The sequence below is a fragment of the Ovis canadensis genome, chromosome 13 (assembly GCF_042477335.2).
Source record: "Ovis canadensis isolate MfBH-ARS-UI-01 breed Bighorn chromosome 13, ARS-UI_OviCan_v2, whole genome shotgun sequence".
NCBI classification, from domain to species: Eukaryota; Metazoa; Chordata; class Mammalia; order Artiodactyla; family Bovidae; genus Ovis; species Ovis canadensis.
Window position 1 is genome coordinate 81,033,473 of NC_091257.1, and position 27,722 is coordinate 81,061,194.

Sequence of the window (27,722 nt, forward strand, 5' to 3'; positions counted from 1 at the left end):
TTCCCAGGGAAGAATACTGGAGTGGGTTGCCACTTCCTCCTCCTGGGAATCTTCCCCACCCAGAAATTGAAGCCGCATCTCCTGAGTCTCCTGCACTGGTAGGCAGAATCTTTACCACTGAGCCACCTGGGAAGACCCTTAAGTGATTACAAGGGCGATTGCTTAATTTGTACATTTTATGGAAACATAGGACCTCTTCAGGGCCTTGGAAGAGACAGAGGCAAGTAAGGGTCCTTAAAGGACAAACATCAAGAATCCACCTACCAATGCACAGACAGGGGTTCATTCCCTGGCCCAGGAAGAGTCCACGTGCCTCAGGGCAACTCACGCCATGGGCCACAACTACTGAGCCCACGTGCCCTAGAGGAGCCCATTCTCTGCAACAAGAGAAGCCGCCACGAGAAGCCCGAGCACCGAAACTAGAGCAGCCTCTGCTCACTGCAACCACACAAAGTCCATGCGCAGCAGCAAAGACCCAGCACAGGCAAAACAGATTATTTGTAAATGCAGATTACAAGAACCAAAGACGATTCTTCAGCCATCAAATGAGCAGAGATTAACACAAAACTGCTAACACTAAGGACTAAGGACAAGGTAAGACAAGCACTCAAACACTACAGATGTGCTTAAGGAGAGCACGTCGTTAGCATGCCTTACAAATACGCACACCAACTCTTCGTCCCAGTAATTCCACTCCAGAGAATATATTTAAGGAAACATTCAGAATTGCAAAGATATGTACTTCAAAATGTTAACTGCAATTGTTGACAATCAGGAAAAAATTTAAATAAGAGGGAGAGAAAAACACCTCTCAGGATGTGTGTATATATTTGCATGTGTCTACATGAACACGGAGAAACGCGAGGAAGAAAACAGACCTGCTATCACTGCTAATGCAGGAAGGTGGGAATAAGGGGGAGGTTACTCATTTTCTCTTTCTGTGCTTTTGCATTGTTCAACTTGCCATAATTAACACAATGTATTTGCTTTTATAATGTAAAACATACTTGAGGAGGTGAGAAAGTTCCCATGTATAAAAAAGATGAAAGCATGCCAAATAGAATCTGATCCCCATCTATCCTATCACCTGAGACCCTAATAAAAAGAATGAAAAAAATATAATCATTAAGTCTCCCAGTCCCCACAACAGCCAGCTCTGGAGGCTTATTTCTGTACGACCCAGAGGTTTACAGGTAGCGACTACCAGAAAAATAGAAAGGGATTTTTTTCAATCCCTGAATTAAAAGCAGAACACTTGCTAATTAACCTGGCTAGAAGCCAGAGGGCATCAAGAGAAGAGACTGTGGTATTTCTCCCCACAGGTTATTGACTCATCCCTGCCACATCAACATCCCCAAGTTAAGATGCTGTAACTTGGGGACCTTCTGAAATGCAAACTGCACAAGAAAATCACATAATCAACTGTAACTAGAAAACCACTTAAAGTCATGCAGACATACACAATTTTTAAGTAATATTCCTCACCACTTAATTCTGAAAAGATAACAATTTTAAAGATTTTTTTAAATCTTAATCTAGCGTTCTAATCTTTAACCCAGTGTTGCCTGAACTATGGGCAAACAGATATTTATATATACAATATGTTGCTTTCAAAAACATTTAACTCTCAGATGGTAAAATGCCAAAGAAGGAAGAGACCTTTAGGATTATCATGACCTACCCTCTCAATTTCCTCAGACGAAGAGAAAGAAATGGGAACTCGGAGTGTCAAATGCCACACAGCTGTCAGAAGCAGAACTGAAGACTTCCCTGGTGGTCCAGGGGTTAAGAATCTGCCTGCCAAGGCAGAGGACATGAGTTCAACCCCTGGTCTGGGAAAATCCCACATGCTGTGTGGCAACTAAACCAGTGCCGTAACTACTGAGCCTGAGCTCCAAAAGAGAAGCCATGCAGTGGGAAGCCCAAGCACCACAATAGAGAAAACCCACACGGGGCAACGAAGACCCAGAGTAGCCAAAAATAAATTAATTAATCACTAGAAAGAAGAAGGCAGAGCTAAGACATCTTGATATGGTATCTGCTCTTCTACAAATGCTGGATGCTATTCACAAAAGGGTTTTTACATAGCCTTTATTTTCTCTGACCCCCACCAAAGCCAGATGTTTCCACAGATGAGAAAACTGAGGTTCAGTGGCTTTGGATGACTTGCCTCTATCACCAGGCTAGTATTCCCATACCATTTCCACTACTGGGGGCTGCAGCGCAAACCCTTCATGACAACCTAGGGGGTGGGTTCGCCAGCTTCAAGCACATCCTGTCAAGGCACTGGATGCTCAAAAATTAGATGAATGAGGCGACTTCCCTGGCGGTCCAGCGGTTAAGAATCCACCTTCCTGTGCGAGAGATGTGGGTTTGATCTGTGGTGGAGGAACTGAGATCCCATGTGCCTCAAGGCAACTAAGCCCATGCGTGCATGTGTGCTAAGCCACTTCAGTCATGTCCGGCCTTTTGCAACCTTCCAGGCTCCTCTGTCCATGGGATTCTCCAGGCAAGAATACTGGAGTAGTTGCCATGCTCTTCACCAGGGAATCTTCCCCACTCAGGGGTTGAATCCGAGTCTCTTACATTTCCTGCACTGACTGACCGGCTGCATGACGGAGCTACTGAATGTGCACTGGCGACGGGTTTTTTTTTTTTACCACTGGCGCCAAGAGAGCTGGAGCCACGTACAACGATGAGAGAAGCCGATGAGCTGCAACTAAGACCCAGAGCAGCCAAAAGTAAAAAAGTACTTTTTGAAAAATTAGATGAGTGAATACCCAACAACTGGGAGAAAGCTAATACAAAGCAAATTGTATTTTAACTGCTCAACAAAACACTTCAAGGCTTTTAAAGTAAGATGTTGATAACCTGAAATTCACAGGAGCTGAAAATGCAGAACCTCAGAGAAGAGAGCCACATATCTCCTAGACCTGAGACAGGTGGCCATCTGTTTGGTCTCAATTATCCAGATCTGTCTCACCTGATCACCCTGCCTCCCATCTCTTCCCACCTCTCCTCAGCCACTGTCTCAGAAACCTTTAGGAGCTCCCTACTTACTCACACTGCCAAATCCAAATTCTTCACCTCGGCCTTCAAGGCCCTTCAACTGATCCAATACAACTGTTTCCTGAGTTACTTACTGACCCTGGCCTTTGCTGGATGCTTCCCCTTTCACCCCCGGGGCCCCATCTCCTTTGTGCCACTGGCTGTAACTTTGGCTCATGTTGGCTTCTGGTGAATATTGGTCCCTTTCCCCATTTCCATCGACAGCTCGGACGATAAAGAATTTGCCTGCATTGCAGGAGACCTGGGTTCGATCCCTGGGTTGGGAAGATCCCTTGGAGAAGGAAATGGCAACGCACTCCAGTACTTTTGCCAGGAGAATTCTATGGACAGAGGCTATAGTCCATGGGATCGCAGACAGTCGGACACGACTGAGCAACTAACACTAACAGGGGAGAAAGGTACTGGCTGGCTTTTTTGTTGTTTTCATTTTTGGGGCCTCGGCCCACAGCATGTTGGATCTTAGTTCCCCAACCAGGGATCAAACCGGTGCAACCTGAATTGGAAGCATGGAAGTCTTAACCACCAGATCACCAGGGAAGTTCCTTTTTTATTCCTTTTTTTTTTCTTTAAGAGAAATACATTTGCATGACATTCATTTGAACCTATGCAACAATCAAGTTCACTAGAAACAGGAACAATCAAGAAAGACCCCCATCCCAACGAGCCTCCGATTTGGGTTTTCAGGTGCAGAGGCTGGCCTGCCTTCTGCAACCGGTCCAGTCCCTTTTCTATCTAGCCTGAGGGCCCTTGAGTTCCTGGACTCTTCCTAAAATGGCCTCCTGGGGGCCGCCAGGTTAGCCTGGGCTCTGAGGCCCCGCCCACCTCTCTCTCCTCTCCAAGCTCCACCCCAGACCTGTCCCAGGAGTCAGGACCCCAGGTTCATCACCATACCAGTCCTTCCCTCTCAAGGACACAGCTCTTCCGTACATGAAAAAAGGCAGCAGGGCAGGGCCCAAAACTGGATGAGAGAAAAATGACAAAATAACCTCCCAGCTGGAAAAAGCTTTCCCACGAAAGTTATCAGCAAGTATACCCAACCCCCCTTCGTGCCAGGACACCACAAAGCGACATAATAAATAAGCCTAGGCCATCCCCTAGGTTAGCGCTCAGACTTACCCCAGTACACATACTGCTGTGCGGAGGTCCCAGAGTGACTGTAAGCAATCGGCTCCCAGTGAGAGGCAGCGAGTTGTTTCACATTTTCCACCAAAGTAAATAGTGCTGCAAAGAACAATCTTGTGTAAGCATTCATGGTTGCACTTCTCAAGACATTCCTAGAAGTACACTTCCTGGCTTAAAGGATGCACATAAATTCTGGTACTTACCAGTTGAGAAACATTGTACAGTAATTCTCAAACTCTAGGAGTACTTAGGCTTTACCTGGGGAATTTGTTTACAATACACCATCTTGATACACTACCAGCAGCCCCGCACCTTCGGACTCCCCCTCCCCCTCCAGGAAGTCTGGGGAGGGGCTCCTGAAGCAGCTTTGTTTTCGGTTCCCAGGTGGCTGTGCTGCAGGCTAAAAGGAGGAAGGAGCTGCTCCCTTCCCTTCGTTCTGATGGATTGATACCTGCTGTAGCACAGAGCTGGGAAATACTGGCCTAGGGGGCCGCCGCTGGCTGAATACACAGGGTCATCCCATGCACTCGGCACAATGCTTGTCGCCAAGTGCTGGGAACAGTCACATTGCCAGGCTCACCTGGCTGCAGCTGTTTCCCCTTCCAGGTCCCCCTTACCTAGGCCCCCACCCCCTCTGTGATCCTAGTGACCAGGGCCTTGAGGTTTTTACCTTTCTTACCCGAGACTTCATGTAAACCTCCCTTTCTCTCTCAGAAGGCTGTGGACAGCACCCCAATAAATTGTCTGGGGCCTCTAGTCAGGCCCTCGTTTCCCCATCTGAAATGGAAGCACTGGGCAGCAGTACTGGCACCCTGGCGATCGCAGCAAGGAGAGCAGTGTGGCCGACTGGGTTCTAAGCATTTGCAGGTTGGTCCGGCTTCAATGGGGAACCCAGGTGCACCTTAACAATCATTTAATCAGCATTCTGATGGGCTTAGGGCCTGGGGAGCAAACTAGATCTTTGTTCTGAGTTCTCCATAAAGTGCAGTTAAGATCAAAAGCCATTTCAAAGCGGATGATTTCCAAGTTCAAGGGTCTTAGATCAGCTGGGACCAGATGAGGAACCAGAGGCCCAGCAGAGGCCTTGCCCATTTCTAGGCTGACTCTGTGCTAGACTCTGTGCTAGGCTCTGCAGGGCACAAAGTCTCCCCGAAAGGCCAGCAGGTTGGTCAACAGATTATTTCACAGTATGTGGAACAGAAAGCAAAGAGCAGGGAAGAGTGCTGGTAGGGTTGGGGGAGACCAAGGAACAGATACTGGAGTTGGGTGTCCTGGGCAGAGGAAAAAGATACCAGCCACGAGCACTGAGAGCTTTCAGGTGGTCTGCCTCCTTCAAGGGCCGGTCTCAATCAGATAAGGGCTTGGCCTGCGCTATAGACACACCTGGGCTGAATGACACTGGTTGACCCTGTAACAAGCAATGGCCAAGAACCGCTCACGGGCAAACCAAGGACTGACATATAAGCACCTACCGCCAAGAGCCGAGGGTGACACACACGCAGTGCCTCGCTTAATGTCACTGCGTTACAAACACTCCTTAAACACTGGCTGTTTTTCCCTTTGGCTGCCCCTAGTGTGATGAACTCTAGGGCTACGGGCTTTGGGGTTGTGTCCGAGGGATGACCTCTACCCGACTCTAGGAGACCTTGAGGACAGAACTAGCGTCACATTCAGACCGAAGTCCTTACCAGTTGGGGGGCGGGCAGTAAATCCCCGGACCAACTAGGCCTCAGTTTCCTCTCCGAGCAAGGGCAACAATCAACCCGCCGGCGGGAGATCCCGGTGGAGGAACAGACTAACAAACGTTAGGATCTGCATGACTTCTCCTCCTCATAACGGCCCCCACCCCCCAGCGTGGGGCACACAGTAGGCGCTCCGGAAACGCTCTCCGAAAGGAGGAACGGGCCACTTCCTGCCCCCCAAGCGGACCGTCCCGACCTAGAGGACAGGCTGGAGGGTCCCCAGCGCTCCTCTCCGGAGGCCATGCGGCATTCCTGCGGGCGGGGGTGGGCACAGGAAGAAGGTGCCCTCCCGGCCCCGCCCCCTCCGGGCGCGGTGGGCGGGGCCGAGCCCCCAGCCGCCGCGGGACCGCCCCGCGGGGGGTGGGCGTAGCGCACCGCGCTCCGCACAAAGTTTGTTTTCTCCCTCCGGGCGGGTGGGGGAGGGCGAGCGGAGCGCAGAGGGGAGGAGAGGGGATCTGACGTCAGGCCGCGAGGTGCTTTCCAGCCGCGAGCTGTCAGGCCCGAGTGTCAGGCCCGGCAGGTACGCGGCGCGCTCCCCCGGCGCCCCCCGCCCCCTGCCGGGACGCTCGGGACCAAGCCCGAGGCCGCGTGGACGGAAAAGCCGCTGGGGGAAAGTCAGTGCGGGGCGCCGGAGTTGAGGGGGGGGGCCGGATGGGGGCGGGGGGGCGCGCGGACAACTTGGAAAGTTTCTTTCTCTCGGCCGGGCGGGGGAGGGGGCGTCGTCCTAGCGCGTGCGATTGTGGGTGTGTGAGCCCGGGTGTGTTTGTGAGTCCCGACTGCGGTGTGCTGGTGGGGGCCGGTCGGGGTACGGGGGGGCGCGGCTCTCGCGCCCTACCCCCCGTCCCGGAGGAAGTTCGCTCGGGGCCCCTTGGTGGTGGGGGGGACCCAGCTCCCGAGGATCCCACCCCGGGAGAGGGCCGCCCCAGCCCCGGGGCCGGGGTTGAGCGCGCGGGGGGCGGGTTTGTTTGGTTTCAAAAGTGCACGTTGCTAACCGCCGGTCGCCCCCCCCGCCCCCCGCCGCGGCCGAGCCGGGGAGGGGCGCCCCGAGAGTGACAGCTGCGGGTGGGGGCAGCGCGAAGGTCTCGGAGCTGGGGGGGCCGGGGAGCCCGCGCGAGTTCCCTTTTCCTTTGGAACAAAGGAAAGTCTGTCTCTGAGGCATCTGTCACTCCCGGGCGGGCCAAGGGAGCGGGGCGCGTGGGGCCGGCGACCCGAAGAAAGTTTGTGCGCGCCGGGTCCTTCGGGCAGGCCGAGTCGGAGCCGAGCCTCCCTCGGCGTGGGGGAAGCGCGCCGTCTCCGGGGCAGGGGGCGGCCAACATGGAGTCTGGGCGCAGGGCTGGTGGGGGGGGGCGGTGCGGAGGTGGGAGCCCAGCCCCCTCCCCTCCCCCTCCGGGCCGAGTTCGGAGCACAAAGCCGAGCGCGCAGGCTCGGCCGGCCCCGCGCCCCGAAGAGTCAGCCAGCGCCGAGCGGCGGGGGAAGGGGGGTGGGAACCAAACTTTTTCCTGCCCCGGGACAGACACGTGAGTTTTCTTTCTTCCCGAGCCCCCGCCCCACGGGGGTGGCGGACCCGCCGGGGAGCCGAAGCGCCGAGTGTGACGCAGGGTGGCGGGGTGGGGGGGGCGGCGAGGGGTGCCGGTTCCCCGAGCGCAGGCCGATTCCCCCGCCGCCCCGGGAGCCATGTGCTCCGACTCGGGTCTGGGCCGCGGGGGAGGCTGCGCGCTTTGTGTGAACTGCTGGGAACGCCGCGCGAGGGCTCGGCCCGGGGGAGTGTCGGCCGAGCTGCAGGGAGTTGTCAGAAAGTCGGTGCGGGAGTGCTTGCAGGTCCGGCGTCGTGGAGTGGTGTCCCGGTTGTTGTGTTCAGAGGGTGCTGCAGCAGGCCAGTGAGGGTAAGAACTGATCACTGGCGTGATGCCGTCGGGAGTTTTCCCAGTCTGAGAGTTTGTGGATGGGTGAGTCGTTTGGAGTTCTTGGGTGGGCGTATATCCAGGAACTGGTTACGTGGTACCAGTTGTTCGTGCTGAAGGTGGGATTTGTAAACTGTGTGCCTGCTGGATTTGTCGGTGGAAATCGTGGCGGTTCCAGGGGCCGAGCGATGGGTTGGTGCCAGTTATCGGAGTGCTGTTAGGAGTTGCCTGGTGTGAGGCTGAGTGGGAGTGTGGGGTGTGTATGTGGCGAACCTCCCGGCTTGGGGTTTGTGAACGGTGTCTGCTGTATTTGTCGATGTATATCATGGCTGGGGCGCAGACACTGCGGTGGGGAAGTCTGTGCAGGGTCATCTCCGCAGGCCACCCACTGGAACCCTGCAGACTGGGATTTGACTGGCAGCCAGGGTGGAATTTGTGCAGATCACCTCGGGTAAACTCCCAGCCTGCCAGGGCTGCATCCTTGCCTGAGCTCAGGTCCCGACTGCCCTGGCCAGCTAAACCTCAGAAACCTGACCTCAGAACGCAGCCTGCTGTTGGTGCTCTCTGCGGAGTGGCATCTCTCACCAGTGCCTGTCTCACCTCCAGGTGGCCTGGCTGGGAGAGTAGACCCTTCCCTCGAAAGCCTGGCCTAGCCAGCCCAGATATCTGGGCTCCAGCCCAAGTCGAGGAAACAAAACCTGGGAGATGCCAGAGTCTGCTGGCCCAGACTGCGAGGAAGCTGTTAAAAGGCTGAGGAGGGAGGAGCCTTGAGATTCTGGCATCAGCTTGTCCTGGAACTTTTGGTTTTAAAAATGTAAATCTCTTCTTGTCTTTGCGAAGGAGAACTTTGGAGGGGTGGGGGGGTGATGAGCAACTGAGTTGGGAGTGTCTAGGGAAACACCTTCCTTGGATTGACAGATGACTAGGACGCTCAAGCCCAGAGAGGGAAGGTTGCTTGCCCCAGGTCACACAGCCAAGCTGGAGGAACCAGAGCCCAGCCTTTGCTCATTTTTCTGGATTTTTGAGGCACTGATTTCTGGGACCAGACCAAGGGCTAAATGACAAAGGAGGATGTCAGAGAAAACTAGTAGGGATAATTCATCGTTTCTGCAGGGTATACAATAGGTACCCAGTAAATGTTGCATGGATTGCTATAGGAGTATGGAGATTGATAGAGTTTCCCGACTCCACACTGGGTCTTAGGAGACCTGGGAAGCAAGAAGGCATGGGGGCAGGGCAAGCTATCAGGGTCCAAACTGTGCTTCCATACCATATCCTGGAGGTCAGATTTTTTTTTCCCCATAACAACTTTATTGAGGTATAATTCACATACCATACAGCTTGCACTTTTATTTTTTTGGTTGCACTAGGTCTTCATTGCTGCACACAGGCTTTCTCTAGCTGCCCTGGATGGTGGGGGGTGCTCCTCTTTGTTGTGATGCGAGGGCCTCTGATTGTGGTGCCTTCTCTTGTTGGGGAGCATGGGCTTAGTAGTTGTGCACAAGTTTAGTTACTAGCTCTTCGACATGTGGGATCTTCCCTGACCAGGGATCACACTTGTTTCCCCTGCATTAGCAAGCGGATTCTTATCCACACTGTACCACCAGGGAAGTCCCCAGCTTACACATTTAAAGAAATAAATCAATGATTTTATTATCTGGAAAAGAAACTTCGTACCCTTTAGCAATCACTCTTCTATCCCCTTCCAGCCCATTCTGAACATTTCGTAAAAATGGAATCATACAGTATGTGTTTTCTGTGACTGGGTTCTTTTACTTAGCATGATATTTGCAGTTTCACGCATACTGTAGCCTGTATCAAGACTTCCTTTTTATAGCCGAATAATATTCTACTGTATTACAGGTAGACCACATTTCATTTATCCATACATCTGTTGGAGGACACTTGGGTTGCTTCCACCTTTGACAATTATGAATAATGTTACTGTTAATGAATAATGTTGTACAAGGTTTTGTGTGGACATGGGTTTTCACTTATCTTCATAACCAGCTACTTTAGGCATGCAATTACTGGGTCCCATGGTAACTGTTTAACAGCCATAGTATCTTGGATGACTTTCTGAATCTCTCTGGGCCTTCGTTTTTCTTTTCTATAAAACGATGATGATGTTAATGTCTCCCTCGCAAGGGCATGTGTGAGGACTGAATGAGATAACAAATGTGAAGTGCTCAGTGCAGAGCACAGAAAACAGGCTTCTGTGGTAGCTGTCATTGCTGTCTGGTTCTGTTTATCAACGATCTGCCGTTTGTTCCCATCGTTTTCTCTGGCCTGATGAACCAGAGGCATTTAAGGCTCTTCTTCTACCTTGCCCAGGCTTTGGTGTGGCCTGAGACTGAGTTTCGATTACCCCATTTCTGGCATCCCAGGCTCTAATGGTGTGCTGAGAAAAGGGTCACAGGCAGCGCATGGTAATATTGTCCCCATTCCCTTTGTCACCTGTTTCAGACTTGCCTGGGGTCTCGCCTTGCCCCTAGACACCATGTCTGACAGTGACCTGGGCGAGGAGGAAGGCCTCCTCTCCCTGGCAGGCAAGAGGAAGCGCAGAGGGAACCTGCCCAAGGAGTCAGTGAAGATCCTCCGGGACTGGCTGTACCTGCACCGCTACAACGCCTACCCCTCAGAGCAGGAGAAGCTGAGCCTTTCTGGACAGACCAACCTGTCGGTGCTGCAGGTAAGCAGGGGGTCGCAGGAGACTCAGGTTCTGGTCCCATCCCAGGCCTGTCACTGACTCAGCTGTGTGGCCTTGGGCTGGTCACCTCCCCTCCCTGGGCCTCAGTTTCTTCTTGGGTCAGGTGAGAATAGCCAGCCTCTCTGCCTCATGGGAAGACAACTCCCTGAAGACTTCACAGTTAGATTTCAGATTCTGGAATGTTCTGAAGAGACAGGGAATTGTTGTTAATGTCTGGGTGTCATCATTAATGCGGGAGACCAAGAGAAGGTGAAAAGGCAGTGAGTGTCTGGGCTTCGGGACTGGGGATTTGATGGCAGTTTGGTTTCCAGGGGCAGCTGGTGATCTGCAGATTGGTTAAAAAGGAGTTGGAATCACAGCGAAGGAAAGAGCAGAAGGGAGAGGTTCTGGGGTCAAAACCCCATTCTGCCATGCAGGAGTTGTGAACCACACTTTGATTTCCCGTTTGTAAAGTGGGGTTACACTGCCTGGCTGAACTGTTGTGAGGAAGGGATTCAGAACTGGCTGTGAAAGGCTCTGTAAACCACAAACGTGAAGATGCTCAAAGGAGCCTGATATCCACTATTGGTCAGTGAGGGGAATTAGCTACTTTGGATTGTCCCTGTTGCTGACCTGCAGATGTGTTTGTTGTTTTCATGATGCTGAGGTAAGACACCGCCCCAGAGCCGGGCCCCAGCCTAGCAAAGGCCCACCTGCATGCCCGCCGCCTCCCCTTCCACGCCTGTTCTTTCCTGGCCCGTTACTCCAGCCCATGGCCCTACCTCTCTTTCCCTTTCCCGGCTCCGAACCTCCCACATCTTCCAGCTGTTTTCCCTCTTATACAAAGCCTCTTGGTGTGTATTCAGCCCTCTGAATTCCTGTCACCTGACTTTATACCCGCTGGGCAGTGGTTAATCGAAGTCTGTCTGTGAGAAAGGCTCTAGAGTTACAGACCCTGACTCAGATCCCATCTTCTCCACAAGAGGAAGCCTGGACCTTGGCCAAGTCGCTGCCTCCTCTCTGAGCTTTGTGTTTCCTCATCTGAGAAAGGTAGACATTGGGAGCACTGTGATAGTGGGTCAGGGCGCGAGACCGAGAAGAATTCAAGGCTAACTGGAAGGTGTTTGGCAAGGGCGGTGCTTCTGCTCTCCCTCTAATCCTTTCCTGGATCACAGGTCTTGCCCAGCAGTTCCGAGACCCTCTGTACCGACAAGCGCTATATGCTGGGCAGAGCTGGGGCCCCGGAGGGGATCCAGACACAGGCCTACCCTGGGCAGTATTTAGTCTGAGATGGGACAGCTGGGGAAGACCTGGTTACTGATGTTTGGGAGAAGTGATCACCGCTGGGACAGATGGCACAGAGACAAGGGCAGGGCTTCTGAGCAGGCCTGGAGCCTCAGAAGGCCTCCCAGAAGAGGTGGACTTTAACTCACAGGATATAGAACAGCACAGGCCAAAGACAGGCGCCTAAGAGCCAGGATTACCTAGGAAGCCTCCTGCCAGTCTTCTGCCCGAAGCCCTGTTCCTCCTATCTCTCGGGCCCTTGAACTGCAGCCTCCAGGCCATCTCCCTTGGTTTCTTTTTGGCCTCTCTTGAGCCTGGCTTACTCTGGCGAAGCATTTTCTCATGAACTCCCAGCCTGGGGTGGAGGCCACTGCTGTGTATTCCAGTGTGCCTCTACCTGTGCTGCTAAACCACCTGTCACACTTTATTGAAATTGCTTCTTATCAGGGATACTTTCTCAAGCCTGAATAACGTATTGGCTTCTCTTAAGAAAATATTTTTCATGGATTTGCCTACCTCACAGTGTTGACTTGAATAATTTTTATCACATTCTTTAAGCATGTACAAACATAAAACTGGGTTTTAAAGAAAAAAAGCTTCTTGCTTTTGCTCTTATACACAACTGTAAAATAACCAGTTTTCCAAGGTAAAGAAATGTAAAAGGAATGAGGTTCCATCCAACTGCACTAATATCAAATGGTGGATGCTGTGTTGCTGGCTGCACAAGGATGAGTAGGAAGACACAGGCACTGCCTGGCTCCAGAGTTGAGCAAACCTAGGTGGCCAGAGGCCACAGCGCTGCTACTTGTGACCAAAATGGAAACATAGGACCAAACCGTTCTTGTGCAGAACTCGTGGGCCCCTCGGATGCCACACTCCCAGATCCCTGCGTTACAGAAGTGTAGGCCTGGGACACGGATTAGCTGCTGCAGACTGGAGGCTTGCGGAAGGGCCGGCTGGATCTCGGCATCCCCTGGTGGGAGGGGTTTTGGAGGTGGCCACCCTGCACTAGAGTCAGGCTGAGAGTTAAGGAGCAGTCTGGACCATGTGGCATTCTTTTTTTTTTTTAATGTTTATTTGTTTGACTGCATCAGGTCTTGGTTGTAGCACAGAGTACTCACTCAGTCTTTGTGGCGCTTGGGCTTCGTTGCCTCACAGCATGTGGGATCTTAGTTACCCCGATCAGGGATCGAACCTGCATCCCCTGCACTGCAAGGCAGACTCCCAATCTCTGGGCCACCAGGAAAGTCCCCCGATTTGCATTCTTGATGAAAACTGTACTGTGAATCCCAAGCAGTGCCAGCTGTACACCCCTTGAAGGTCTCACTGGCACCCCAGATTTCCTGGCGGATAACACGGAATTTCTCCAAGCTGGATCCTTCTTTCTCTAAGGAGTTTCCCTCTATAGCCCTTTCTCAGCTCGTTTGGTCTCACCAGTTCCTGTCCATTTGCTGCTGTTGTTCAGCTGCTCAATCACGTCTGTCTCTTTGCCTCCCCACGGACTGTAGCCCACCAGGCTCCTCTGTCCATGGAATTTCCCAGGTCAGGATACCGGAGTGGATTGCCATCTCCTTCTCCAGGGGCTCTTCCTGACCCGGGAATTGAACTGGCGTCTCCTGCGCTGGCAAGTGGAATCTTAACCACTGAAGCCACCAGGGAAGCCAGGATTTCAGGAATATGGCTTCTCTCCTACCCTGATTCAACCTGGACCGCCTGTCACTTCTCTACTTAAAACCCTTCGGTGGCTGCTGTACCAGTCTGCATAGCAGGCCTCATCCCTGGCCTCCCATGTTCCTGTCACCCTGATAGATACCCAGACCCCTTTGCTCCCACCCCTGACCAAGGAGACTCCTGACTCCTAGAGGAGCTCTGTGCTTCCACAGCACCGGGACTGGTCAGCATTTGGAATTGACTGATGGCCTTTTTAAAAAAATTAATTGGTTCATCTGGCTGTGACTGGTCTTGGTTGCTCCATGCGGGATCTAGTTCCCTGACCAGGGATTGAACCCAGGCCCCCTGCATTGGGAGTTCGGAGTCTTAGTCACTGGTGCCGTGCTTAGTCACTCAGTCCTGTCCTTCTCTGTCCATAGGGATTCTCCAGGCAAGAATACTGCAGTGGGTTGCCATTCCCTTCTCCAGGGGATTTTCCCAACCCAGAAATTGAACCCAGGTCTCCACATTGCAGGCGGATTCTTTACCCTCTGAGCCACCAGGAAAGCTCTGAGTGATTTTTAGAACGCTAAACTCCAGAAGCCTAGTCTTATTTATCATACGTCCTAAGTGTTAGCTTAATGCCGGGTATCTGGTAGGTGCTCAGTAAATAATTCTTGAAGTGACAAAGTGGAGATTAAACTGCTGGAAATGTCAACAGTGAGGACTTCCAGAAGTACGGAAATGCAGTGGCTCCTCAACCTGGAAAAGTTGGTGTAAGCCAGTCCCTGGAGGAATCTCTTTTTCCTGTATTTAATTTTTTAAATTTCCATTATTTATTAAGAACATTTGCAAATAACCACAAAAGTAAGAGAATATTGTAATACACCTCTGGCATCCATCACCTGGCTCCAGCCAGCATCAACATTTTGCCAAGCTTGTTCACTCTCTCCCTGGGGACCTCCCTTTTGATTGTCTCCTTTAACTGGCCCAGGAGCAATCTCATTAGCAAGTCAATGAGTCATTTAACTAACTGGTTTGCTGGTACTTGCCCCCAGGCTAGACAGTTTCGAGAAGGTAAAAGCAAAAAGTCATTTGTGAAGGATTTTCACAGGTCCCAGTGACACCCTCTAAGCCCACCGTATTGCTGTTCCAACTGTTCTAAGGGGCTGCCTGTTGGGGAGGGAAGGTAAGCGTGGCAGGGCGGGGGAGGGGGGGGCTGTTTCCCTCCACCATGTGGAGTCTTGATGGGGGTGTGCCCTGTGCTGGACCTGATGCTGTGTCCTGGAAACACCACAGTAGGCACTGCCCGCCCCACCTCCCCGCCCTGTCCCCCCAGGGGGAGGGAAGGCCTTATTCAAAGGACTAAGGATTCAGTGTAGTTAATTACCAGTGTGGTGTCAGCTGAACTGCCCTGGTAGGGCAAGGCTTCTCTCAGGAAGCTGAATTTGCCTGGAATCCTGACAGACTTAAAGGATGCGGGAGGTGGGGTCAGCAGTCCCTCTGGTACTTGTCCTGGGCCAGAGAGGAGCGGAAGCTGTAGTGACCTGCTTCGTGGCCAGGGGGTGGCCTGGCCCTGCCCTGGCATGCATAGGCATGACCCTATGCACTGCAGCCTGCCAGCCTCCTCTGTCTATGGGATTTCCCAGGCAAGAATACTGGAGTGGGTTGCCATGCCCTCCTCCAGGGGATCTTCCTGACCCAGGGATCAAACCTGTGTTTCCTTCATCTCTTGCATTGGCAGGCGAATTCTTTTACCACTGAGCCTTTACCATTTGAAGATGCTCTCTTTACTCCAACAGGCTCCAAAGCCAGGCTCCCTGCTTCTTCCTGCAGGTAACCACTGTCTCCCCACCTTCAGGCTTTTCATCTGTGTGGGTTTTTTTGTTTTCTGAGCTTTTGTGTAAAGCTTTTTAGCTTAAATACGGGGTTTGGCCCACTAGGACAAGTTAAACCAGTGGGCTAAACCATTGTTTCTTAAGCTTGGGTGGCAAAATTCTGGAAAGCTTGCTTAAAAATACACTATCCTGATTCCACCCTCCCCTATCCACCATCTATAAAGTAGAATATATAGTTTTTAAGAATCACGCTTGAGGTGATCTAACACAGCCAGCTGCCTTTAGGAGCACCCAGACAGGAGTGGTCACAGCTCAGGTGGAGGGATCGGACGTCTGGGAAAGGTCTTTCTGCTCCCTCATTCTTTCCCCTCTTACTGCTTCTCTTTTTCACGGTTGAAAAGACTTCCTAAAGTTCAAGCACTCCTGGGAGGTCCAGTGGTTAAGACTCTGTGCTGCCAGTGCAGGAGACCTGGGTTTGATCCCTGGTTGGGAAACTTAAGATCCCACATGGTGCGTGGCACAGCCAGAAAAATAAAAAGCACTCACGTGCCTTCAAAAGACCTGCTCTAATCCTCACGGCCTTCATCAGCTCCCTAGTGCTCCTCCCGCTCCCACTTGCCACAGCGATTCCTTTTGTGTCCTTCATCTGGGACACTGATTGAAAAAAAACTACTGCCAGGGCAGCAGCCTTTCTGGCCCTGCTTTATGGTGGGGACAGTCTTCAGGCACCCAGCCTGTGTGTTGGCATGTCAATCATAGAATTCACCTTGGCATTCTCCTACCCACTCCTCAAGGACCTTGAGCTGGGGCAGGTCACGTGCTTTTTTTTTTTTTTTTTCCTGATCTAAGCTTGGGTTGAGCAGCCAGAGGGAGCTGCAGAAAATCCACACAGCCCGTTATCACAGCTGGCATGGTGGTACACTCAGGCCTTGGGCCCTTCCCCCACCTCCCTCAGCTGTGCATTTCTATCGGATGAGAAGACAAAACAGACAGTAAGGAGGCTGCCAAGTTCTCCGCAGGCCAGGGTGAGCTTGGGGAGGGGGTGTTCTTAGGCTGTTCAGTTCTCAGAATTAGAAGCCAAAATGGGAGGTGTGGCTAGAGGCTAGGTGTCCGTGCATCTGCTAGTAAAGCCAGGCTCCCCTCCACATGACTGCACTCAAAACAGACACACTGGTCCCTTGCTCCTCTCAACCTTGGTCACATTTCTGCTACATCCTGGGATAAGGGGAAGAGGTGCAGTGCTCTCCTGGGGCACAGGTAGATGGGGAGGCAGGTGGAGACAGAGATGGAAGCCTCTGAGCAAGGAGGAAGGGCCTTGGGCTGACTGTCTTCAGTTTTTCACCTGGTTGTTGCCTGGAACCAGGCTATTTGGACCACATCCCAGCCTTTGCACTTGTTACTGAATCTCTCTGATCAGGGCTGTGTTTCTTCAACAGCCTGAATAAAATGGAGCTCATTACAGAAGCTGTCTCATAAACTTGTTTAGTCACTAAGTCATTTCCTGTGACTTCATGGACTGTAGCCCCACCAGGCTCCTCTGTCTGTGGGATTTCTCAGGCAAGAATACTGGAGTGGGTTGCTTTTTCCTTCTTCAAGAGATCTTCCCAACCCAGGGATTGAACCTATGTCTTCTACATTGCTAGCAGTTTCTTTACCACTGAGCCCCCGGGTAGAAGATTAAATGAGTTAGTTCAATGGGAGATATTCGGAACAGCAGTGCAGTCATATAGAGGGGAGCCTGGCTTTACCAGCAGATATGTGGGCACCTAGCCTCTAGCTGCACCTCCCATTTTGGCCTCTAATTCTGAGAAACAAACAGCATAAGAACACCCCCCTCCCCAAGCTCACCCTCGCCTGCGGAGAACTTGGCAGCCTCCTTACTGTTTGTTTTGTCTTGTTCAAAAAGTGTCTGCTTTTAGGATTACGATGATGACTTTCAGCTCTCCGTTTTGTTCCTCTATTCAGTAAGGTATACCATATGAGAATGAGAAGAACGGAAAGCCCCTAAAGCCAAAAGACCTGGACTTGGACCCCAGCTCTGTACTCGGAGGCGGTATGACTTGGGGCAGATTCTTTCATCTCTGAGTTCCAGGTCCCTCTAGTACTTTGGGGATGCTGCTTACTACCGTCCAGGCTTGCTTGCAGATTAAACATATCACAAGTGAGATGGTTGGCATGGCACCTCATATCAAAGTCCTTACTTCCTTCGTTGTCTTAGCCTGTTCAGTCTTACTTCCCCCTCAGGGCTCTCCTGCCACTGCAGCCAAGACTGGAGTGAGCAGCTCGGCCCCTGTCAGCTGATGGCTGTTGTGTGTGTGCTTGCTGGTACTGAGAGGACCAGAGAGGTAAGGCGGAGTAAATGAGAACCGCAGAAGCAAGGTCCTTCTAGGCTGGAATGGAGAGGGAGAGAAGCCATGAGGAGGCTTTGGCTCTGCCTTGCCCAGGAGCGTTCCCAGCCTGACAGGACCTGGAGTCCAGTGCCGTCCTTGGGTCACCTGTAGAGCAAGTGTGGCTGCTGGGCAAGCAGCCGTGCCAACTCCAGGCGCCAGCTCTGGTCATAGGTGGCTATGCCTTTGACTGAATAGTGGTACTCAAGGCCTTGCCAAGATATGAGCCGAGAAAGGCGAAAGGGGTAGAAACTGGTACAGGAGCCCTGAGGAGCCTGGGCCTTTGGTCCATTCACCTGTAAGAGGAACGTTAGACATCTTTGCAGCCCACACAGTTCCCAGCATCTCCGCACAAGGCAGGTGTGTGTGTGTGTGTGTGGGGGGGGGGTCCTATCTTTTCCTCCCCCTACAGCGGCTGCTACATGCTCTGTAAGTTATCTGTTGATAAACTAGGAGGAGAGAAAAGACGGGACCAGGAGAAGACTTAAATTGAAGAAAGTAAGGAAAGCTGTTAGACCGTTCAGGTAGGACCGAAATCAAATCCCTTAACGATTATACAGTGGAAGTGACAAATAGATTCAAGGGATAAGATCTGATGGAGTGCCTGAAGAACTATGGACAGAGGTTCATGGCATCGTACAGGAGGCAGTGATCAAGGCCATCCCCAAGAAAAAGAAATGCAAAAAGGCAAATGGTTGCCTGAGGAGGCCTTGCAAAAGGCTGAGAAAAGAAGTTAAAGGCAAAGGAGAAAAGGAAAGATATTACCCATTTGAATGTAGAGTTCCAAAGAATAGCAAGGAGAAATAAGAAAGCCTTCCTCAATGATCAGTGCAAAGAAACAGAGGAAAACAATAGAATGAGAAAGACTAGAGATCTCTTAAAGAAAATTAGAGATACCAAGGGAACATGTCATGCAAAGATGGGTACAATAAAGGACAGAAATGGTATGGACCTAACAGAAGCAAAAGATATTACGAAGAGGTAGCAAGAATACACAGAAGAACTATACAAAAAAGACCTTAATGATCCAGATAACCATGATGGTATGATCACTCACCTAGAGCCAGACATCCTGGAATGCAAAGTCAGGTGGGCCTTAGGAAGCATCACTATGAACAAAGCTAGTGGAGGTGATGGAATTCCAGTTGAGCTATTTCAAATCCTAAAAGATGACGCTGTTAGAGTGCTGTACTCAACATGCCAGCAAATTTGGAAAATTCAGCACTGGCCACAGGAGTGAAAAAGGTCAGTTTTCATTCCAATCCCAAAGAAGGGCAATGCCAAAGAATGTTCAAACTACTGCACAATTGCACTCATCTCAGACACTAGCAAAGTAATGCTCAAAAGTCTCCAAGCCAGGCTTCAATAATACGTGAACCGTGAACTTCCAGATGTTCAAGCTGAATTTAGAAAAGGCAGAGGAACCAGAGATCAAATTGCCAACATCTGCTGGATCATAGAAAAAGCAAGAGAATTCCAGAAAAACATCTACTTTTGCCTTACTGATTATGCCAAATCCTTTGACTGTGTAGATCACAACAAACTGTGGAAAATTCTCAAAGAGATGGGAATAGCAAACCACCTTACCTGCCTCCTGAGAAGTCAGTATGCTGGTCAAGAAGCAACAGTGAGAACTGGACATGGAACAACAGACTGGTTCCAAATCGAGGAAGGAGTACGTCAAGGCTGTATATTGTTACCCTGCTTATTTAACTTATATGCAGAGTACATCATGAGAAATGCCGGGCTGGAGGAAGCACATACTGGGATCAGGATTGCCAGGAGAAATATCAATAACCTCAGATATGCAGATGACACCACCCTTACGGCAGAAAGTGAAGAGGAACTAAAGAGCCTCTTGATGAAAGTGAAAGAGGAGAGTGAAAAAGTGGACTTAAAACTCAACATTCAAAACTAAGATCATGGCATCCAGCCCCATCACTTCATGGCAAATAGATGGGGAAACAATGGAAACAGTGATAGACTTCATTTTCTTGGGCTCCAAAATCACTGCAGATGGTGACTGCAGCCATGAAATTAAGACGCTCGCTCCTTGGAAGAAAAGCTGTGACCAACCTAGACAACATATTAAAAAGCCAGAGACGTTACTTTGCCAGCAAAGGTCTGTCTAGTCAAAGCTGTGGTTTTTCCAGTAGTCATGTATGGATGTGAGAGTTGGACTATAAATAAAGCTGAGCGCCAAAGAATTGATGCTTTTGAACTATGGTGTTGGAGGAGACTTGAGAATCCCTTGAACTGTAAGGAGATCCAACCAGTCCATCCTAAAGGAAATCAGTCCTGAATATTCATTGTAAGGACTGATGCAGAAGCTGAAACTCCAATACTTTGGCCACCTGATGTGAAAAGCTGACTCATTTGAAAAGACCCTGATGCTGGGAAAGATTGAGGGCAGGAGAAGAGGACGACAGAGGATGAGATGGTTGGATGGAATCACCTACTCAGTGCACATGAGTTTGAGTAAGCTCTGGGAGTTGGTGATACAGGGAAGCCGGGTGTGCTGCAGTCCATGAGTCACGAAGAGTCAGACACGACTGAGCGACCGAACTGAACTGAGAAGACCCGACAGTGGAAACCAGGTCAGGCCACTGACGGTTTCGGCCGCTTTGGTGGTTGACCATGGTGCTCTGGCCGCGTGGGGTCGGCCCTGCCTGCTGCTGTCTGTTCCGTACACCAAACCCTTTCCTGCCTCTCAGGGCCTTGACATTTGTTGTTCCCTCTGTCTGAAACATTCTTCCCTCAGCTTTCTGTATGGCTGGCTCTTTCTAAGCCGTCAGGTTTCAGCCTTCCCATACCCTTTATCTATAGAAGCCTCTCTTATCTTTATATACTACCTTTTTACTCCTCTCTGCTTGCTTCCTGGCGCTTCTGGGCAGCAATTGTGATGTTTGTTCACTGCCAGTCTCTACAACCAGATGGACTTTAAGCTCCAGGGGACAGAGTGTGCATCTATTTAATTCACAGAAGCATCCCCAGCACCAGGAACTGGCCTGGCACACTGTAAGCACTCCGTAAATACTGAGTAAGCAAGAAGTCCTGAAAGGGAGGGCAACAGGAAGGTGAGAAGTTCTAACGTGACCATACCAGTGAATAAAATAAGCTGGGCTTTGAGACTCTGATATCCTGAGAGGAAGACGCCAGAGAGTAGGGGTGGTGGTTCCTCCAGATCCAAAGGGCCAGGCTTGAGGAGCCCTGGCTGGAAGTGGACTCCTGCCTAACTTCTTCAGGCTCAGCTTTATGTATGTTCTTGAGTAGAATAAGAGTTGGCAAACACATAGGGCTGATAAAACTGTTAGCAGAAAATTGTGTAGATGTATGGACCATCTCACACGCTAGTAAAGTAATGCTCAAAATTCTCCAAGCCAGGCTTCAGCAATACGTGAACCATGAACTTCCACATGTTCAAGCTGGTTTTAGAAAAGGCAGAGGAACCAGAGATCAAATTGCCAACATCCGTTGGATCATCGAAAAGGCCAGAGAGTTCCAGAAAAACATCTATTTCTGCTTTATTGACTATGCCAAAGCCTTTGACTGTGTGGATCACAATAAACTGGAAAATTCTGAAAGAGATGGGAATACCAGAGCACCTGACCTCCCTCTTGAGAAACCTATATGCAGGTCAGGAAGCAACAGTTAGAACTAGACATGGAACAACAGACTGGTTCCAAATCAGGAAAGAAGTAAGTCAAGGCTGTATATTGTCACCCTGCTTATTTAACATATGCAGAGTACATCATGAGAAACGCTGGGCTGGAAGAAGCACAAGCTGGAATCAAGATTGCCAGGAGAAATATCAATAACCTCAGATATGCAGATGACACCACCCTTATAGCAGAAAGTGAAGAGGAACTAAAGAGCCTCTTGATGAAAGTGAAAGAGGAGAGTGAAAAGTTTGGCTTAAAGCTCAACATTCAGAAAACGAAGATCATGGCATCCGGTCCCATCACTTCATGGCAAATAGATGGGGAAACAGTGGAAACAGTGGCAGACTTTGTTTTGGGGGACTCTAAAATCACTGCAGATGGTGATTGCAGCCATGAAATTAAAAGACGCTTACTCCTTGGAAGAAAAGTTATGACCAACCTAGATAGCATATTCAAAAGCAGACATTACTTTGCCAACAAAGGTCCGTCTAGTCAAGGCTGTGGTTTTTCCAGTAGTCGTATGGATGTGAGAGTTGGACTGTGAAGAAGGCTGAGCGCCGAAGAATTGATGCTTTTGAACTGTGGTGTTGGAGAAGACTCTTGAGAGTCCCTTGGACTGCAAGGAGATCCAACCAGTCCATTCTGAGGGAGATCAGCCCTGGGATTTCTTTGGAAGGAATGATGCTAAAGCTGAAACTCCAGTACTTTGGCCACCTCATGCGAAGAGTTGACTCATTGGAAAAGACTCTGATGCTGGGAGGGATTGAGGGCAGGAGAAGGGGACGACAGAGGATGAGATGGCTGGATGGCATCATGGACTCGATGGACTTGAGTCTGAGTGAATTCCGGGAGATGGTGATGGACAGGGAGGCCTGGCGTGCTGTGATTCATGGGGTCACAAAGAGTCGGACACGACTGAGTGACTGAACTGAACTGAACTGATGGCCCATAGGGTTGCCAAGAGTAGGATATGGTTGAAGTGATCTAGCATGCACGCACGCACGCACGCACAGTGCTTAAATGGCTACTGCTAATGAACCCTTCTCAACGAAAACGCCTAGAAACGTGCCTAGATGTGTGGGTGTGGACCACGCTACAGCCATGCTTCATCACCAGCAGGCTCCCACAGTCTGTTTCTTTCCAGTACTTTCGTGTTAGCAGGAAAGCGATTTGGCCTCTTTACTCCGGCAGTAGCTCCTCCAGTGGAGGGCAAGAGGGAGCAGGACATGGAAAAAATGATAAGGGGTTGTATTTGCCTATTTAAGGAAAAACAGATTTATGAGCTTATACCAGCTGTGCAGCTAAGAAACTGCTAGTCTAATCCATAGCTTTTAAAATAATGCCCAGGTGAGCTGTTACAGCATTGATCATGTTACTCCAGGCTGTTAGGAGTAAATGAGAGGAAAGGGGATATGAGAGGCTGGTGGTGTAGATGCCAGCAGTCATGCCATAATTAGGTGCCTTCTCCTCTTGGGTGTACAGGAACTGTTCACACTTCCTAAACAATTATCTGCCCTCACGGTGTCATTCACTCAAGTATAAAAAAATGGCCCTACAGCAGCTGTGGTCTTCCCTGGTGGCTTAGATGGTAATGAATCTGTATGCAATACAGGAGACCCGGGTTTGATCCCTGGGTCAGGAAGATCCCCTGGAGGAGGGAATGGCTGCCCACTCCAGTATTCTTCCCTGGAGAATTTCATGGACAGAGAAGCCTGGCGGGCTACGGTCCGTGGGGTTGCAGAGTCAGATATGACGGACCAGCTAACACACTGCAGCAGCTATAGGTGAAGAGATGTGTTTTGAAACCATGTCCTCTGTCCAGCTTAATTTAGATCAGCCAAGACTTGTAAGAGTAGGCCTTCTCCAGGTAGAGAAGTGGATGTTGCAGAAAGAACGAATGTGATGTGCTAAAAAGCATGGAGACTTTTTCTTTTTTTACTTACTTAAGCACAGGGCCTCAACAAAGGCTGGTGAGCAATTTCACTCTAAGAATTATACAAGGGCTGGAAAGATAAGCCACGAACAGGGGAGGGGTTTAATACCCAGGCCCAGGAGTCTGGACCTGATCCTATAGGTGGCAGGAGACAAATGGCAGTTTTCTAGAACAAGAATAATAGTGTTGCATTTTACTTTGTTTTTTAAAAAATTTTATAGTTTAGGTGCATTTGGTCTTAGTTGCAGTACAGAGGCCATCTTTGTTGTGGCAGGTGGGCTCCAAAGTGTGTGGACTCTGTAGTTTTAGGCACATGGACTCTAGTTGAGGCACAGGCTCAGTAGTCATGGTACATGGGCTTAGTTGCCCTGCAGCATGTGGGATCTTAGTTCCCCGACCAGGGACTGAACCCATGTACCCTGCATTGAAAGGCGGGTTCTTAACCACTGAACCACCAGGGAAGTTCTGGGATATTGCATTTTAGAAAGTGAGTGACAACCAGTGGCGAGGCTGAACTGGAGAGCTGTGAAGCTGGGGACCATGAAAAAGAGCCCAGACAGATACAGAACTGGGTGCTGGACATGTCCTGGCTTTGCGGCATACCACTTCACAGTGAGAAACGTCATGCCTTATGCACAGGCCCAAGAGGATTGATCTAAATCAGCTCGACAGGAATGGGGTCGAGGTTCATGCTAGCTTCTCCAGCAGCACGTAGGGAAAAGGACTTACGTATGTTGGTCAAATGCTCATTCACCTAGAACCACTGACCCTGGTTTTGCTTGGAAACAATAACTTTTCTGCTACCTGAGAGTCCCAAAGTATCTCTGTGGCTCTTTCCCTGGCCTACAACAAGACTGTTCTAGAACCTCAGGAGTGAATGAATCACCCTTGGTCCTATCCCCCCTTCCCTCATACATCCATATCCAACTGGGCACCAGTTTCCCAAATAGATCAGACATTTGCCATGTTTTTGTCATCTCTCTCAGCCTAATTTGAATTACTAAAACCTTTCGCTCTGCTGCCACTCTTCTCTACATCACAAGTCACTTCTTTGCTTAAAACCCTTCTGCGGCTCCCCATGACCCTTAGTATAAAGAATCAAGTCCCCACCATCAGAGGTAAGTAACCTCTGGTTTCCACTCTGAGCTCCATCCAGGCAGGATGGAGCCTTTTCTGAGCTGACCTCGCTGAGCTGCTCAGAGGCACTTGGCTGCCACCCAGTCTTTGCAGAGGTAATCCCTCCCGATTGGATGCTCTTCTGGCCTCCCACCTGACCTGCTGCTTACCCTTCACATCTCAGTTTGCGAGTCTTGTCCTCAGAGAGCACTCCCGTGAATCCTCGCAGACTTGGCTGGGTCTTCCCATTATTGCCTCCAGCAGCACTGTCGTACTGTCCCTTCATCGGCTGGATCACGGTTGCATTTTATTTTCATTTATATGATTTCTTTTTTAACTCTCCCCAACAAACATCTGTCTGAGGGCTGCAGTTGTACCTGAATTGTGTGCTGTGTTCCTGGGGCCTGGAATGGGGGCTTTGTAGCTGGTTTTGATTGAGGAATCTGATCCCAGTTTCTCATTCTCATTCCAGATCTGTAACTGGTTCATCAACGCCCGGCGGCGGCTCCTCCCAGACATGCTTCGGAAGGATGGCAAAGACCCCAACCAGTACACCATTTCCCGCCGCGGGGGCAAGGCCTCCGATGTGGCCCTCCCCCGAGGCGGCAGCCCCTCCGTGCTGGCTGTGTCTGTACCGGCCCCCACCAACGTGCTGTCCTTGTCCATGTGTTCCATGCCGCTCCACTCGGGCCAGGGAGATAAGCCAGGAGCCGCCTTCCCACAAGGGGAGCTGGAGCCCCCCAAACCCCTGGTGACCCCTGGTAGCACACTCACTCTGCTGACCAGGGCCGAAGCTGGAAGCCCCACGGGCGGACTCTTCAACACACCCCCGCCCACACCCCCGGAGCAGGACAAGGAGGACTTCAGCGGCTTCCAGCTGCTGGTGGAGGTGGCGCTCCAGAGGGCTGCAGAGATGGAGCTCCAGAAGCAGCAGAACCCGTCACCTGCCTTGCTGCGCACTCCCATTGCCTTAGTCCCTGAAAACCCCAAGTAGGCATCTGTCAGCAGGGGTGCTCAAGGTTCGAGCCCGCTGTCCTGGGTTTCCATTCTGGTTCCCCTTCCCACAGAGGGTTTTCTTTGGATCACTGCCAAACATCAGGATCATCTCCTCTGTCCAGAGGTCTTCAGCAGGAAGACACCAGCTGGTGTCACTGCGCTGTGACGGGACCTCTCTGCTGACTCTGCCGTTTCTCTAGGCCTGCTTGGTGACGAGACCAAGACATGGGAGACAGGCGTGGTGCTGCTGCTGCTGCTGCTGCTGCTGCTGCTTCAGAGAATCCCCAGGACGCCTTTGTTCCAGCCTGCTTTCCTGGGCTGGGCATGGGAAACCGGCCTCGTTCAGACCTGTGCTGGGTCCAAGTTGCCCCTGACAAGGCCTCTTTTTGTTAAGCCAAGTGTGGACATTCCAGGTTCATAAGTGTGAACAAAAGAAAAGAGGTACTGATCAGATGTAACAGAACCGAGTCCAGTTGGATGTTTAGGTTTTCGCCAAAATTTATGTTTATTTTTCCCTCTTTGCTGTGGTTTGCATGAACAGGTGTAGTTAAACCCGGTGTGGGGAATGAGAGTGCATTGCCTGATGAGCTGGGACTAGTTCACCACTGCAACTGGGGATTGTTTTACAAGGAAGGAGTATTTTCATTTGGGGGACCATCTAAATCTCTGCAAATTTCCAAATGGTTGTTTTGTTGTTGGTTTGGTCCCCGCCCCCCCCCCCCAACAAAAAAAATAGCAGAAACACTTTTACGGGCTTCGGCTTTTCTGCGTCATGCACAGAAGGGGATCAAGCCACACCAGAGGGGGTCCAGCAGAGAATCCGACCAAACCTTCTACGTGCAGAGCAGAGACGGAGGATGAAAACAGAGGTGTTTTTGGTTTTTTTTTTTTGGTTTTTGTTTGTACTGTATGGTGGGGGTGGGGGTGGGGGAGGTAAGCTAGACTGAGGCAGTGGGGTGGTTTGTTTTTTTATTTCCCTCTTTAATCTTTTCTCCTTCTTTATCCTTGAAAGCTTCACCCCATGGCCTGAGTTTTGAATTCCTTCTAGGAACTTGGCGTAGTGGGGCTGTAATGTCAAAAAGTTCCCTGTAGCTCCTGCTTGGAGAGAAGTGAGCCATCTACTGGTCAGGAAGCCCTTAAGTGGGCAGCTTTTCCCATGATGGTGGCCGGAGACTGTTCCCGGAGGAAACATGGGATGGTGCCCCCTGCTGCCTGCGGACCTGCCTTGGGAGAGGCTGGGGCTAGAAGCCGGTTATGAAGCCTGGTCTCTGTGAGTGTCTCTTTGTTGCACCTTTCTTTAAATCGGAGCTGCAGAAGCCCCTGCCCTGAACGTCACAGTGAGAAAGATCAGTTAAGTCTTGTTCTCCTTCCTTCTTCTCCTTACCCCTTTTTTTTTTTTTTTTGGCTGTTTCATTGCTGATAGCATTCAACAGCAATATATCCCCATCTTCTAGTATATCCTAAGAAACACTAATCCTAGGTTATTAGCTGAAATATTTTTGTTATGAGTAACATTGTTAGTGGGCCAAAAGTCAGGTCAGGATACTCAGCCTGTCGTTTCCTGAAGTTGCCAGGTTGTGCACAGGAGCACAGTTCCTGGGTGTTGGCTGACTAGGGTGGGCCTGGCCAGGAGAAAGGCAGCATGTGTTCTGTCCTTCTGGGATGGTTTCCTGAAGACTTCAGGGAGGCTCCCCAACTTCTGAGTGGCTTGGCCCACCCATCGCTGTAGGAATGGGGATTGGTTATTTAAGAGAGGGAGCTCTTTCTCTGTTAGCAGGCGAGTCTTCTAGGCTCTCTCTTCTGCCTCCTCTCCTCTCTGGGCCCTCTCCTTGCATGTTCCAGGGGGATCAGGGACCCTCACCCTCCTGAGGCCCCGCTGGGGAAGAATGAACATGGCAGCTTCAGGGTTAGTGGAGGCTGCTGCTTGCCCGGCCTCTGCCACCCCACTCTGTGTCTGTGAGCCCAGGTCTGGCGTGACTGTTGTAAACTTATAGCAAGGAACTCTGGAAGTGTATTGGGCTGGGGGTGGGGGCACTTTCCCTTCCCACAGTGCACTGAGCAATAGAGGGCAGTAAGGGGTGAGGGAGCCGTGCTGCTGAATTCTGGTTGGCATTCCCCCCTTGTACACGATGGGGAGGCTGGGGGTGGGGCAGGCTTTGCTTGGTCTGGTTGTGAGAGAAGCCTGGAGGAGAAGCACAGTTATCCCGTTGAATTATCTGAGCAAAAAACTACTGTAAATAACTTGTTTTTGTCTTTTGTCAAATAAAGTTGTCTTTTTGTTTTTGTCTTTGTTTTTCAAAGCAGAAAGATGACTCCCTGTGGCCCTGGGCCTG

At 50.8% G+C, this 27,722-nt stretch overlaps 1 protein-coding gene and 1 long non-coding RNA gene across 8 annotated transcripts in view; one reads left to right on the plus strand and one right to left on the minus strand.

Annotated features, from left to right (window-relative positions):
- LOC138417714 (uncharacterized) overlaps positions 1–6,199 on the minus strand; it is a 35,070-nt gene extending 28,871 nt beyond the window's left edge. For 2 of the 3 annotated variants that reach the window (XR_011248257.1, XR_011248256.1), the window contains exons 1-2: positions 5,880–6,199; positions 4,186–4,290 (exon numbers count right to left, since the gene is read on the minus strand). This is a non-coding gene — a long non-coding RNA (uncharacterized lncRNA). Of the gene's footprint in view, positions 1–4,185; positions 4,291–4,394; positions 4,493–5,879 lie in introns of those variants that run through there. The other variant, XR_011248255.1, reaches the window with a different exon arrangement.
- On the plus strand, positions 6,117–27,672 carry TGIF2 (TGFB induced factor homeobox 2). Of its 5 annotated transcripts, none has more exons than XM_069548495.1 (3): positions 6,117–6,453; positions 10,301–10,526; positions 24,866–27,672. In XM_069548495.1, exons 2-3 carry the CDS (start codon positions 10,335–10,337, stop codon positions 25,385–25,387), a joined length of 714 nt encoding a protein of 237 aa, XP_069404596.1. In that variant the 5' UTR covers positions 6,117–6,453; positions 10,301–10,334; the 3' UTR covers positions 25,388–27,672. The 5 variants fall into 5 exon arrangements, with proteins under 5 accessions (XP_069404596.1, XP_069404597.1, XP_069404601.1 ...); XM_069548496.1 differs by having other exon boundaries at positions 6,317–6,547; XM_069548500.1 differs by lacking the exon at positions 6,117–6,453 and adding an exon at positions 7,033–7,450.
- The last annotated feature ends 50 nt before the right edge of the window (positions 27,673–27,722 follow it).